This window comes from Taudactylus pleione, unplaced genomic scaffold (assembly GCF_031769625.1).
Source record: "Taudactylus pleione unplaced genomic scaffold, aTauple2 ptg000256l, whole genome shotgun sequence".
NCBI classification, from domain to species: domain Eukaryota; kingdom Metazoa; phylum Chordata; class Amphibia; order Anura; family Myobatrachidae; genus Taudactylus; species Taudactylus pleione.
Genome location: NW_028284658.1, coordinates 15500325 through 15515703, shown reverse-complemented (window position 1 = coordinate 15515703; position 15379 = coordinate 15500325). Strand labels below are relative to the sequence as shown.

The window sequence follows — 15379 nt, the reverse complement described above, 5'->3', positions numbered from 1 at the left end:
GTTAAAGTAGATTGGGCATCTTGCAATTTCTGAGAGTGATGTTTGCGGTGATGTGCAGCGAAGGACATAATTGCCCTCGAATTACAGCTTTTGCAGCCTGCCAATATAAAAAGGGAGTATCTAAATGTTGGACACTGGAAAACATATAAGAGTTCCAAGATAATTGTATTGTATCTTTAAATTTATGAGATGAAGTCAAATATGAAGGGAAGCGCCAATTATAAACATTACCAATAGGTATTGAGGGAGAGAATTCTATCCAAACTAAAGCATGATCTGTGAGAATAAGAGGTTCTATATAGGAGGCCAAAGCAGCCGTAACCAATGTTGAAGACAATAATATATAATCAATTCGGGAGTGCATTTTATGTGGTGCTGAGTAAAATGTATATTCTTTATCTATCGGGTGGTGAAAACTCCAAAGATCTGTTGGATGTAATTGTTCTAATAAAAATGACATACTAAATTTACGCTGTTTCCCTGAATATTGGGATGAGGATAACCTATCTATAGTATAAAACTTCAGATAACATGGTGTATATATAAGGTATAGAAAAAAATTAAATGTTAATATTTGAGAAAGTAGAAAGATTATACTCAACAAGCAATGGGCAGAGAACGTCAATCAACGGAAGCGTTTCGTTCTTCGTCCTCTTCCTCCAAAAACGCTTGTGCATTAGCTGCATTGGTGAATTCTTTAAAGTCTTTTCCTTGTAAAACTCTCAGCTTTGCTGGGTAGAGAAGGGCAAATTTTCTCTTGGCTTGAAAAAGTTTGGAGCAGACGGGACTCATTTCCTTGCGGGCTTTGGTAACCCACCGAATAGTCCTGTAAAATAAGCAGGCGGCGATCCATCCACATTATCCGGTCTAATTTACGAGCAGCTGACCAAAGAGTCACTTTGTGCGCAAAGTTGAGACATCTGAATATCACAGTGCGTGGGCGGGAAGAATCAGTAAAAGGTACCAGGCGATGAGCCCTTTCAATTGCGAAATCAGGAATAGAATCAGCCACTCCTAGAAGTTGTGGCAGCTCAGATTGAAGAAGCGTAAGCAAATCAGGACCTCTCACTGTCTCAGGAAGCCCGACCACACGCAAATTATTCCTGCTTGAGCGGTTCTCTAGGTCATCAACCTTGCTGAGCAGTTGGTAGTTTGATTTTTGTAAGGACGCGACTTGCTGTTTTAAGCTGAAGATATCCTGCTCATGTTCACCGATCTTGTGCTCGTTAGTCACCACCTGAAGGTCTGTAGAATCCAGTTGAGCTTTGACTTCTTTGAGAGCATCCGCAAATTTTGTTGCCTGCATCTGCATGATAGGAGCCATGGTGTCTTTTATAGCTCTAACCATGTCTTCATATATCAGGGGGAATGCTGGTGGTACCTCTGTTGGCAACGTGGTGAGAGATGGGGAGTGTGCTCCTGTCGAGGAGTTGTCTGCTGACAAGGTGGACATTTCGCTCACCTGTGAAGGGTCCGCCATAGTATTAGTATCTGTACGTCTGCCAGTCCTGATGCGCTGATTTTTACCTGGAGTAGGGGCCATTAAAAATTTCTTCATACCCCAGACACACAAATATCAAAGCAATATGGTAGACAGGATCTGAAGCAATTACGGATATAGAAAAAGAGAAAAAATGTGTGAAGCTCCAAAAATAGTATTCAGGAATGAGAACAGGAGTGTGAGTTCTTTTAAAGTGATTATACAGTGAGCAGGGAGTGTCCCATCCTCTCTCCTCAGATCTTCACATGAGCCATAACTTCAATCCCGCTGCGGAAAAGGAGTCCCAATAAAAACATAAAATATTCTCATCAGGATACAGGGGTCTATAAATCAAAGCAGGGGGATGGAGAGAAAAATAAAAAATAGAGAAAACCTGCAAACTAGGAGAGGCAGGTATATGCAGCAGTCATGAGCGCTGGTGATTGTAAAGATGGCCGCCGGTACTGTCCTGGGGCTTGAGAGAAGCCAGAGGAGCCGTCTGCTACTTGTGGCCTGATGTAATTATTTATTTATTTGTGCGGCTATTCGTCGCAGGCGCGGCAGTACAGAGCGGGCACCAGGAGGTTTTGGCCCAGCGCCGTCCAGCAGCGCGGCGTCGCGCTCCCGTCTCCTCACTCCTGGAAGCAGACAGGCAGCGGGAGCAGCTGGTGGCGGATGGCGGCGGAGGCCCAATGTCAGGAACCGGGGCTCTGGTGCTGTAAGTGGCACACCTAGAGTCACACAGCGTTGTGGGGGAGGTAATAGGTGGAACAATTAGGCAGGTGCAGGGGGAAGGGGTGCGCTACAGATGTTTTTATAGCCCCCCAAAAGCTGAGCACAAGGAGTGTGCTACCTCTCCCCTCCACGTCCAAGCCACGCCCCCAAGAGAGAAGCCTTTAATACATTTATGACAACACAGCCTAGTCCATATCTCCTTTATCCTGTTGGTGTGATTAGAGAGATTAATGTCTGAACTAAGGAAGTCTGTGCAAAATCATATGGTGTATAAATCCAAATGAAGTATTTAATTAACTTCTTTACAACAACAGAAATGAGTGCAGAGAGCTGTAACTTAATAAATTTTTGGAATTAAATTTGGTGTTAAGTTTTTAAATGTGGATATGGGTACAAATCATCATGCAAGATTTGTAAACTCTCTTCTTTCTTTTAAAGAGGCTGGGCGCTGATTTACCCCCTGCCAACGTGTATGTGAAAACAGGGCAGCAGCAGCACTTTTTATCCAGAAGTGATTATACCATTTTCAACATTGTGTTTTGTGTGTCTCATCTGAACTTCTAAAAATATCTGAATGCTGCAATATTCCTAGCGCCTTCAGCTAGGAATTTTTGGACTTTTTTTAAAGTCATTTTATTGGGGGTGAATAAGCCTCTCTTCAGTTCAGCTCAGTGTTTCCTAGCTCAGTCTATTGCCCTCTACCAAGTTCAGCTCTGGACCATAGTTGACAGTGGGGATTTGGCCAACACCAACCAAGAGGTGTTGCAGCAGCATGACCATACATACCCAGAAGTAACCAGCTGTAGGTGCCTGTGTTGTGTAATATGGTATTCTTGTTCACCATTCATACTTTAGCAAAGTTTGCCAAATTTTACCTCTAAAGATTCTAATTGCAGGTGGAAAGTCTTGCACACAGCTTTACCTTAGAATCCCCTTCCCAGGGGGCTGCAGTGTTCCCCAGATAGGATGAAAGAGAAAAGAGGGAGGTTTTGGTACTGAACACACACATTCAAAACTTATGGATTTAAAGGAGTAGCAAAACTCCTTTAAATCCATAAGTTTTGAATGTGTGTTTGAGTGCCAAAACCTTCCTCTTTTTTTTTCCTCCTGATTACAGTGCACTGACCCTTTATTGCTATAGTAGAGGTTCACAGAGCCTTCGAATATCCGCTTTTTTTTCATGGCGCCACTTTGTCAAAAGTTTCTTTATTGAGGGATTCTGCAAAAATGTATTACATAAATTGTGCTTTAGTCATCCTTGGGTTCAGTTATGTGATGGTGAACAGGGTTGCACTACTGTTTGTCCACATATTTTATGATTGGAAACCACCAGCTCTGGTTTTGCTTATAACATTGACCATAAATAATTTTATTTGGTCCTGAACCACCTACTCCATGGCACCCCTGCAAGTTCCCCATGGCACCAGGCTTTGGAACCGCTGCTACAATATAATTATGGACTTCTTTCCACCTGCCTGTAGTACTTAATGAAATACTATTTTCTAACTATACTTTAATGAAGTTTATTAATCATTGTCCTCAATATGAAATTGTTCCAGGCTTGTTACAAACCTGACTCTACAATGCTGTAGTTAGTCTTGTGCCTGATGGAATGGATTGAAAAGGAGACGATTACTAAAACATTAACAAATGACCTTGTATGTACTTGTACATCATATCAGACATGTTTTTGCTTTTCAGTTTGACTAGCTAACAATAAATGTACAACTTTCTTTATATTAACATGACCAATGTACAATCCAATTGTCTTCAGTTTATACAGTGCATTGTATCAACAAGGAAATGTGTGATCTAATGATTCTCTTTCTACCAGATCACTGCAGAGGAGATTAAGGACACTCGGGTTGTGAATTTAGAAGTGGAAGCAAGGAACCTCGATAAAAAGGTATTTTAATAAAATGTTCCCTATAGTGAATATAATGCTGATAAGCCAAGTTGAAGCAGACCATATTTTTGGCCCTCCTCAATGTTAATTTGAGCCACTGATAGTGACCAATGACTACACCAGTATAAAATACAGCATGGCAGGACTCATGTTTTTAGATCTAATTGAGGCCTATTTTGAGTGTGGCATTTGTAAAGAAGTGTGATCCTGTCCTCCTCTGTCAGCTGCTGTTCCTATCTGCACCCCTCTCCATTCCACACACTCCCCCGACTGCATACTTACCAATTCCCAGGGATTTCTCCTCCTCTCTGGCTTTGGTTGAGGTCTGTTGCATCGCTCTAGCAGTGGGAGCCGTTGAAGCGGCGGTGTTCACCTGTGACACACACCTGGTTCCCACTGGTTCGATATGTGACAGATTTTATGAAATTATTATATAGATTTGATACAACTTTAACTTCCTCTTTTTGTAACATCGGATATATAAAGCTGTTGCAAACATCAATATTATGAGAGCTGACAGGTGAAGTGAATAACATTGATTATCTCATTACAATGGCACCTGTCAATAGATGGGATATATTAGGCAGCAAGTGAACAGTCAGTTTTTGAAGTTGATATGTTGGAAGCAAAATAAATGGGCAAGCATAAGGATCTGAGAGTCTTTGACAAGGACCAAATTGTGATGGCTAGACTGGGTAAGAGCAGTTCCAAGGCGGCAATGCATCGCAGTTTACTGCGTAGCCGCAGAGTGCCCATGCTTACTTGCTTGCCGCTGAAATCGCCTACAATGTGCACATGACCGTCACAACTGGACCATGGAGCAATGGAAGAAGGTGGATTGGTCTGAATCATGTTTTATTTTACATCATGTGAATGACCGGGTCCATGTGCATTATTTACTTGGGGAAGAGATGGCACTAGGACACACTATGGGAAGAAGACAAGCTTGCAGAGGCAGTGTAATGTTCTGCTGGTGTTCTCGGTGGAACAAGATAAGATTCTTGGATACAAAGACGTTAATCAAGTCACACAAACAAATATCAGTTAAAGACATTTATTACAAAGTAAAAGAAAACATATTAAACACTTGCTCGTCAGATCATTTAGGACATAAATGGTTCATTTTCAGGAGCTCCCTCCAACACCTTGGAGCTGGAATCTCGCACATTGAGAGAAAGTCAAAGGCAACTGAATCTCCATTGTCCTGAACTTTTTATACCAGCCTGCTGACACCACTTAAAAATATGGGTTTAAGTCTATTTCAAGCTACTCTATTGGTTAAATATTGGTAAGACAAGGTATAACAAACTTCGCATGTGTATAGACCTAAAGACAACGCCTTGAGGATTTATGGTGTCTAGTTTCCACATTCCTGTACCATCTAATGCAATGCCTGACCACCACCTAATGTCTGACCATTATCTAATGCCTGACACATTCATAAAAGCACTGCACACAACATGGCTCTCAGCAGCCATTTTCTGCACTCCCATTACAGCAGGGAAACCTTTGGTCCTGGCATCAACGCCATAACTGGGTGTTGCAGCACCCTGTGCCAGCAACACCCCCTGAGCGCATGACATCATACCCGGGGGGTGGGTGAAGGAAGGCTGTATAGGTGGCGGTGACCATACCTGGCGTGTCAAGCGGAAGCTCCAGGTGGCGTCACAGCAGTTGGAATGGCGCCCTGCTAGCAAGATGCAGAGACCATGGGGCAACAAAGGTGCCACCAACATGGCTATGTGAAACAACACTGTTTGCACACCCTAGTTACGGCCCTGTCTGGCATTCATGGGAATAGTACTTTGACACGTGCCACCTATCTAAACATTATTGCAGTCCAAATACATCCCTTCATGTCAACTGTATTCCCTTATGGTAGCGGCCTCTTTTAGCAGGATAATGCACATTTCCACACTGCAAAAATTGTTCAGGAGTGGTTTAAGGAACATGACAGAGTTCAAAATGTGTTAACTTGGCCTCCAAATTCCCCAGATCTCAATCTGATCTAGCATCTGTGGGATGCTGGAAAACCATGTCTGAGCCATGGAGACCCCATCTCACAACTTCAAGGACTTAAACGATCTACTGTTAATGTCTTTGTGCCAGATACCACCAACCTTCGCCGGTCTTGTGTAGTCCATGCCTCGATCGGTCAGAACTGTTTTGGTGGACCTACACAATATTAGGCAGGTGGTATTAATGTTGTGGTTGTGTGAGTATATGCATGTATATAATATATATATAATTAGTGTGTGTTATTATTACAATTGTATTATGTTGGATTCTTGTATCTTTTGGTATAGAAATGCCTGCCTTTTTTTTTTTTTTTTTTTTTTTTTTCCTCCAGGATTTCCTTGGCAAGTCTGATCCATTCTTGGAGATGTTCAGACAAGGCGATGATGGGTCCTGGCAGCTGGCTTACAGGTCAGAGGTACAGTGACAAAGATTTTGCAAAATGCATATAAACCCCACACATTTCTTAATATAGATGCTTTCTCACTAAGGAATAAAAATGTAAAACTGAAAACTCCAGCTCTTAATAAACCTATTGTGGGGTTGTAATGGTAAACTAACCACATATGATGATTTTGTTGGACTTAATCATTTACCCCTTTTGTGTTTGTTACTGTAGCATGCCCCTACTTTACCCTAAAAACAGCATCTTCTACTTTGCAACAACTTTGCCATTTAACACATCACATGTGCAAAGGAAATGTTGCAGTATGTGTAGCTATCTTAAAGGATAAATGTTATGCTCATATGTATCCTTCTTTTCCTCTAGGTGATCAAGAACAATCTTAATCCTTGTTGGAAAAAGTTCAGTGTTCCCTTGCAAAGCTTATGTGGTGGAGACTTAAACAAACCCATCAAGGTGAGCAATGTATGGGACATGTGTGATAAGTTTTTAAGATAACAACTTGGAAAACTTTAGACTTTATTAGCTTTCTGAAAACATGGCTTTCAGCCAAGTTAATCATTCAGCCGGTCCCAAATGGTTAATACTGGTGTATTAAAGTCTAAAGATTTAAGTGTCATGTTAGGATTTGAAGAAAGACTCTGCTTTCTCTTGAATTTCCTCCAGCTCGTTATCTATTAGTTATCTCAATGTGTTAGCATCATATAGCATATTAATTTTTACTGTTTACCATTCTGAAATGCTTAACAAGGTACAGGATGATATTACATGAGCCCAACTAGAATAGTGAAACAAAAGGCGAATCTTGTTTCTATGTGCTACGAGTATACTGCTGCTGTGATTAAAGCTTTGAACACTTATATGACAGAGAATCTGTGTTCTATATGCTTAGTGTTGCAGTACTGTAAGCCAATACATCTCTTCATTGCAGATTTCCATGGTAGCATTTTAATTCCATGATTTACTTTCTATGCATCTGAAGCACTAGCAAATTAGTAGAAACCAAAGAAAAACACTTGCCATACGGGATGTAGTTTAAATCCCAGCTGTCAGGATGCCGGTGCTCAGAATCCCGGCGCTGAAATCCCAACACCGGTCAGAATCCTGGCACCGGCATCCCGACGTCTGCATCCTGACAGTAAGTATTGGGGAATGGTATGTATGTGTGTGTGTATATATATATATATTGTGTATATATATTGTGTGTGTGTGTGTATATATATATATATATATATATATATATATATATATATATATATATATATATATATATATATATATTAGGGATGTGCAGGCTCGGATAGGTTCGAGTTTGCACGTGGAGTTCGGATTTTTCCCTCCAAAAAAACGGAACTCAGAACGAGGCAAAACGTCATCTTACATGGACGAACATAATCATTCCTGGTCTTTTGTCCAGGAATGATGATGTTCGTCCATGTAAGATGACGTTTTGCCTCGTTCTGTGTTCCGTTTTTTTGGAGGGAAAAATCCGAACTCCACGTGCAAACTCGAACCTATCCGAGCCTGCACATCTCTAATATATATATATATATATATATTGTGTGTATATAGAGAGAGAGCGCTCTCTATCTCTCTATGTGCCCCGATATCACCACATGGTGGTTGATTACATGCTTATATGTGGATTGAATAATTAGTAAGCAAGTGTTTGGCACAGTTGATTAAATAGATCGGGGAAGGTAGTTTTATACCTGCAAGTTTCTCTTGTAAGCAGAATTTGGGAAACTTCATATTTTAAAAAATCTTACTTAAATGTATAGACTGTCCACTGTAGTAATTGTATGGTAAACAATATATATAAGCCTTTTAACATGAACGTTTTACAAAGTAAAGATAAAACAAATGATGTATGCCTGGGCTCACTTGTCTGCTTTTAATATCAGCTATCCGTTAGTGATCATGACGACAGCTCCAGCTCCGATCTCATAGGAGAATTCGAGTGCATCACATCCAAGCTGCTGGGAGCTCAGGAGCAAGCGGTGAGCCCTATAACCTTTTCTCACTGCCTGCCTCTCTTCCTCTAGGTACACTGTACTGATTATGATAGCGATGGCTCTCATGACTTGATAGGGATATTTGAGACTAACTTGTCTCAGCTGCAGAAAGCAGGAGGAGGTTCTCCGGTGAGCTCTTTAATATTTTTACTCATGCTTGCCCAATCATTTTGCCTACATCCTTACTAAAAGGAGGGTACTATATGATTTAACACTATAAATAAACACTGGATTCTTCAAATGTGCATGTGGAATTCTAGGATATGATTATGGATCTGCACAACCTTAGTCCGCCCAATGAGATTCTTTGTTTGCCTTGGCCAAATGACACTACTTGATTACTCTATTGAGTTCTAAAAATCTTTGTTTTGTATAGGTGGAATTTGAGTGCATTAATCCCCAGAAGAAGCAGAAGAAGAAGGGTTACAAGAACTCTGGTGTTGTCCGTGTGAAGTCATGTAAAGTAAGTATATCTCTCTACTCCTGTATAAATGCTTTACCTCATAGGTCGTGGGTGTATGTAATATGTCCTGTGTGCTTATGTAACATGACCTGTGCTTGTTTCAGTTCAGACATAGTAAAATCTTTACTCTAAAATGTACTTTTTAAGTGTAGCTTATGGCCCATGAATCCACTCTCTTCAAAACAGGTTCATGTGAATGCCGAATACCTGTTTCTGAGAAGCCAGGACATTACTGTTGCTCGATACCAGATTTGTGCAAGTGATGGGTACATTTTAGTTGTGCACAGAAAATACTGTTTGCATATAGGCTGTACAGTATATTGTTATGGGTTTTTTTTTTTTTTTTTTTTTTAAAGCGTGTACTTTCTCCTCTTTAGTATACACAATGCAAATACAAATAAATCTAGGAATGCACCCATGTAGTTGTCTACTGAAATCTGGTTATTTGCTTTTCTAGATAGACGTGGAGTATTCATTCCTGGACTACGTCATGGGTGGTTGCCAGATCAACTTCACTGTAAGTGACTATATCTGTAAAGCGCTGTAACGAATACCAAACACACTATTGTTGCACGGGCGATAATGGGTGTACAAATGACTGCAATGGTAATTTAGACTATAAGTTGCACTAGGACAGGGACTGTCCTAGTGCAACTTATTATTACACATTCTCTGTACAGTGCTGCATAGTTCAACTGGTGCTATTAAACCATGATAACTATAAGCAGACTAACACTATATAAATATTACATGTTGTTTTTATTTTATAATTACATTGAGGAAAAGTTTTGTGAGCGGCACTGGATACTATAGGGCAGAGGTTCCCAAACTCTGTCCTCAAGGCATCCGAACGGTTCAGTTTTTAAGGTTAACCATGCTTGTGCACAGGTGACTTGATTAGTATCTCGGTCTTTTGATGTAAACATCTGTGCTTAACTATGGATATTCTTAAAACCTGCACCGTTAGGGTACCTTGAGGACTGAATTTGGGAACCTCTGCTCTAGAGTATAGTGTGTGGATATGATGGGTGTGGATTGATAGACAATATCTAGATAGTCAATAGAAACCATAAGGAAGACAAACAATAGGTTGGGGTTAAGTCAACAGGTACATGATCATCATGGACTTGGGTCGACATGGTCAAAAGATCTTGACTTTTTTTTTTTTTTGTATATATTTTAACCCTAACCCTCTCCCTAGTGCCTAACTATAAATGTTATCTTCTGCAGCCTAACCCTCACCAGGTGCCCCGTCATCCTAGTGACTATCTACCATCTGGATACCGTGATGATAAATTAGGCACTCTAACCCATTTTAGTGCATGGGCTGTGTAGGAAACCTGTATAACCACTGGACTTTAAGGAAATTACTAATCTCTCATCTTGATTTCACTTTTCAATTAGTTTTCTGCAGCTGGATCAGATTATCAGTGTATCCCCTACATTGGTTGCATTGGATTATCAACTGCTCACGTGTCAGTTTTTTTTTTTAGTTGAATGACATTGTGTGTGGCCATTTCTTTTCCAGTGTAATCTGCAAGATGCACTTCATAGAAATGTGTTTTTCCAAGTAACAGTACTTCTATGCAGCAAGTTCCAGCAACACAAGAGTTTTAGCTAGCATACTAAAATGTTGCATATATTTTCACAGCTTCCATTTAGTTTGATCTAGAAGTCTAATAATTATGTACAAATGTCTAATCATTTCAGGTGGGCATAGATTTCACTGGCTCCAACGGAGATCCCAAGTCACCAGACTCCCTACACTACATCAGCCCAACTGGTGTTAATGAGTACCTGACTGCTATCTGGTGTGTGGGCAATGTGGTCCAAGACTATGACACGTAAGGCTGCCTTATTATAGATGGTGCACTTTCCCACATAAGGACAGTAGTTTCTGAATAAGTGTAAAAATGCTCTGATTTGTATCGTTTATGCAAGAAATAAAATACATGTTCTCAACATTCTTGGTTATTGACGTATAGCAGAGATGTACCTTTAGGTATCCTGTCAATAGTACATTTAGAATTACACACATTATTTAACATTCTTTCTATTCTTACGAGGGAAACCAATTCTAACTGGAGCTGTACATGTAAGAGACTAGTAAAAGTGACATTTTATTCATGTTAATATGTTGTAAGAGATGTATGATGCAGAGAAACGTTTTCTGCAGCAATGTGTAGCTCTTATGTACTAAGTTTTTAAGTCGCATATACACACTTTCAGCCAATATGAAAGTCACAATGTACCCCAGCTTGGATCAGCCAGTGAAAACCTGGCAAAGTAGTGGAATTTCTCCTCTTTGCTCCTATTGTGGCCAGAGCTGTGATGAGCCAGTTACAAAGTGTCTGTTGCAATGTGTACTGTCAGGAAGCTGACTTTAATAGGTAAATAGTGCCCCACAAAGTGCATAGAATATCACGTACATGGATTACCATTAGAGGCAATAGGACAATGGCAAAGAAAGATAATTTGTGCAATGATATCTTTATATGTGTCCGTGAATCTACATAAACTACTGTGTGGCATGTGCGTCTCCGCGCATTCCCTGTTTTTTGAGGAAACTTTCATCCAATAGGGGACATTGGCACTATGCGTATAAGGGGAGCTGCTGGAGTCAGGGCACTAAAGAGTTAACTGCTTTGGAAGCAGCACATGCTCCTCGTCCCCTAAACCCTGCTTGAAACCAGGAAAACTGTTTTACAAGCGCTGCCCCTGTTAACACTGTTTTCTGTCCTATCAGCGCTAAGAGGATTTATAGCTGCTAACGGCGCTGGCAGGGGTGCATAGTCCTTTCTGTGCTACTACTAGACCACCAGGGACACTGCTGTAATGGGTGCACCATTATTAGATGGCAGGTCCCTTGGGTTGGCCAGAAGGGGATGGAGCCTTCCCCTGTTCTCTCCACCCCCTCCCCTTTGGCTTACTCCTGGGCTCCCCGCCAAAGGCTCCTCTCTCCTCCCACTCCCAGACGTTGAGCAGCCATCTCGCAACACTGAGCTGCCTGTCTGCACTGGAAGAGAGAACATCCTGACTTCCGTATACCTCTCTTGTGGTGCCAGGTTTTTTCCTATCCCTTTCCTCACCTATTGGTATTTAGTTGTTAGGACTATTGTGCCTGTTCTGTTTCTGTATAATTATTTCTGAGCACGAACTGTTTGTTCTGTGTGCCTTTTGCTAGTTTGATCAGTCTAGCTTCACACTTCAGCAGTTTATTATTTTTATTAGATCTCAGGTTACAATTACTATCTGATATTCTGTCTGCTAGTCATTGTTTTTTAGCTTTAGGAGCGAATTAAAACATATTACTATTAGTCAGGTTAGGAGTTTATTTTTCTCTGTTTGTAGTCACTACACTGTACTTGGGGCTTACAGAAATATTGCATAACTAGACTACATATTCTTTTATTCGTGGTCTGTTTAGTTCTCTTGCCCCCACATGTCACATTTATTACGGTCAGTGTCAGCAAGATTGAACAGCACACAATGTCTTCCAAGGAAACCTATGCAAAGACTTCCCGGGAAAGAGGTGCTCCTGTGCTAAGGAGTACCTGCAAAGCCTGTAAAGAAAATTTTTCAGGTTTGGCTCAGGATCACTCTGGCCTTTGGGACCGATGTTCTGCGTAGGCACAGGATGAGTCTCTCTCTTGGACATGACTCCACAGGAACCTACTTGGGCAGCATCCCTGTTTCTTCCCATGTGGGAGTTGATATCTCCACTAGCAGCTTCCCAGGCAACCCCACCCTCCATCAACTGCTTCCGACAGATCTCAACTGGCCTCTTCTCATCCTGCTCTCAGGGACCAGCAACCAACCCTCTCAGAACAAGCTCGGGTACAGGGTTTGTCCCAATCTGTCTAGGGTTTGATGCAGGTCTCCAGCTCCCTACATTACATGCTGGAGCCCTCAGCTAAAGGCACCCAGAAGTGATGGTTCTTTGCCCCTCCATTCAGGCTATGACTCCCAGTCTGACAACTTCTTGGAAGATGGTGAGTTATCAGACACCGGAGGTTGATTCTGCCTTGGCACATAACAAGAACCTAGCTCAAGTCGATGTTGGTGACTTGGTGAAAGCTGCTAGTTCTGCTTTACTTATTAAGAATTCGGATGTCTCTCTGGCTTCGGAAGCGCCCCTCTTCAAAAGAAAAAAGGAGCCGCCAGTCTGCCTTCCCTGAGCTCGGCAGAAGGATAAATAGTGGGAAACTTGGTATCATCCTTATACAAAATTCTTAGTGTCCCTATGGATCTTGGCTTTTTATAAACTTTCTCCAGAAGATCAAAAAAATAGTGAATTTCCTCCCCCAGTGGATACCCATATTGCTCGATAAGTGTAGTCAAACACTCCATTCCCTAATTGGCCTCTCGGGGACCCCACGGACAGTAAGTTAGTGAACTTCCTTAAATCCCTTTTTACTAAATGCCAGGGCTGCCTTACACCAAGACGTGGTTGCCAAAGAAACAGTCACTGGGTGGATTCCCTGGAGGAAGGACTCAGTTCGGCAGCTAGTTGGTCGGATACCATCAGGGAGGTTGCTTCTTGAGCAAGATCGCTATTTATTCGTGAATCCTATCCTCAAAGGTGTTGGCTTCCTCCGTGGAAGCTAGATGGGCGTTATGGCTTTGCTCCTGGAGAGCATACAGCCCATACAAGAAGGCTCTGGAGGCTCTCCCCTTCTCCAGTGAGGTTCTATTTGGTTTCGAGCTGGGTAGAATTAGCGGCATTCAAAATGGCTATCCTTCTCTCGATGCTCCAAGGTCCAAAGCATTCTCCTTTCGGCCACACGGAAAGGCGAGCAGTCAGCCCTCTTCCAGAGTTCAGCCCTCTACCTCCATAAGTCCCAGGCCATCAGGCCACCGCCAAGCTTCTAAATCAGCCGATAAGCCTGTGGTATGACTGAGCGGTTTCCCACCTGGGACTTCCCTGTGTGCGTGGCCATCTCCTGTGCTTCATCATTGTATGGCTGGAGATAAGTTCATACGCCTGGGTAAGGGGCATTACATCCCAAGGATTCTCTTCAACCTTTCAGCAACACCCTCCAGTTCTTTTCTACTGGGTTACCAGTTGATGTTTGTAAGGTGGCCTCCCTCCGGTCCTCCATCAGGACACTCTTGACTTCCGATGTTATAGTTCCAGTTCTTCTTCCCCAGAGGGGGTGGATGGGTTTTTATTCAAATCTGTTCTCGTCTAAAACCAGGCTGTTCCTTCCGGCCCATCCTCAACCTGAAGACACTCAACTTGTTTCTCGGGGTTCCCAGGTTCAGAATGGATTTGTTTTGCTCCATCATGCAGGCCATGGCGCCATTCAATTGCATGGCCTCCTTGGTCATTCAGGATGCTTACTTACATGTGCCTATGAGGGAGGACCATCAGTTGTTCCTCTGTATCACCATCCTGAGGGACCACTTTCAATTTTGGCATCATCCTTTGGACATTCTTTGGCACTTTGGGTGTTCACGAAGGTCATTGCGGCCGACCTTCATTATTGAGGAATTCAAATTCTACCATACATAGATGACCACCTTTTTGTTAGCCCAGTCTCTGGACATTTTACTGGATGGATTCTTCAGGAGCACCTGCATCTAACCCTGTACTTGTTGCAGTCACAAGTCCAGCATGACTCAGTCTCAAGAAATGCTTCATCTGGGCGCTCTACTGGATTCCAGAGTTCAGAGGATTTTCCTTCCCAGGTAAAAGCTGACATCACTTCAAACCTTTGCTCTGGTAGACAAAAAGTATGAAATTTTGAATATATTTCTGTTTGCGAGTTCTGGGGAAGCTGGTCTCCATGTTGACATAGTGGATTCCAGACCCTCGTTCTGTCCAGAGAGATCCTACACACTCTCTCTCCTGTGATGGCTCCAGTTGTCTTGCCTCGACAAGGGTCGCCCATTCCTAATCCACGATTGGGTTCTTCTAACCACAGAAGCCAGCAACTGGAGAGCCTTCACTGGCAGTCACACCTTTCAGGGCAAATAGACTGTCCTGGAGGCGGGCTTGCCAATTAATGCCCTGGAGCTCCAAGCGGTCCACCGTGCACTTTGTCAAGCAAGGCCCTTCCTTCAGCATTGGGCGGTGAAGGAACAATCCGACAACACGAAGGTGGTTGCCTACATTAGCCATCAAGGTGGTACCAAGAGTTGTAGAGCCATGAAGGAAGTCAGTCTCATCTTCTAGGAGGAACACTTTCTCCCTGCCATTTCAGCGGTCTTCATCCCGTGCGTCCAAAATTGATAGGCAGACTTCCTCAGCTGGCAGGACGGTCTCTTGTATCTCGAGGCTTTCCAGATGCTAATCCATCGCTGGGGCCATCTGAACATTGACTTAAGTTCCCTCACTACGTGTCTGCGCGAGGGACCC

General features: G+C 42.4%; 1 protein-coding gene across 3 annotated transcripts in view; it reads left to right on the top strand.

Annotated features, from left to right (window-relative positions):
* Positions 1-15379, top strand: part of CPNE1 (copine 1) — a 146873-nt gene that overhangs the window by 124193 nt on the left and 7301 nt on the right. For 2 of the 3 annotated variants that reach the window (XM_088480681.1, XM_088480682.1), the window contains exons 6-12: positions 4050-4121; positions 6472-6555; positions 6907-6996; positions 8586-8684; positions 8932-9018; positions 9476-9535; positions 10729-10862. In XM_088480681.1, the coding sequence (XP_088336807.1) occupies positions 4050-4121; positions 6472-6555; positions 6907-6996; positions 8586-8684; positions 8932-9018; positions 9476-9535; positions 10729-10862 (626 nt within the window). Of the gene's footprint in view, positions 1-4049; positions 4122-6471; positions 6556-6906; positions 6997-8444; positions 8541-8585; positions 8685-8931; positions 9019-9475; positions 9536-10728; positions 10863-15379 lie in introns of all 3 variants that reach the window. The other variant, XM_088480683.1, reaches the window with a different exon arrangement.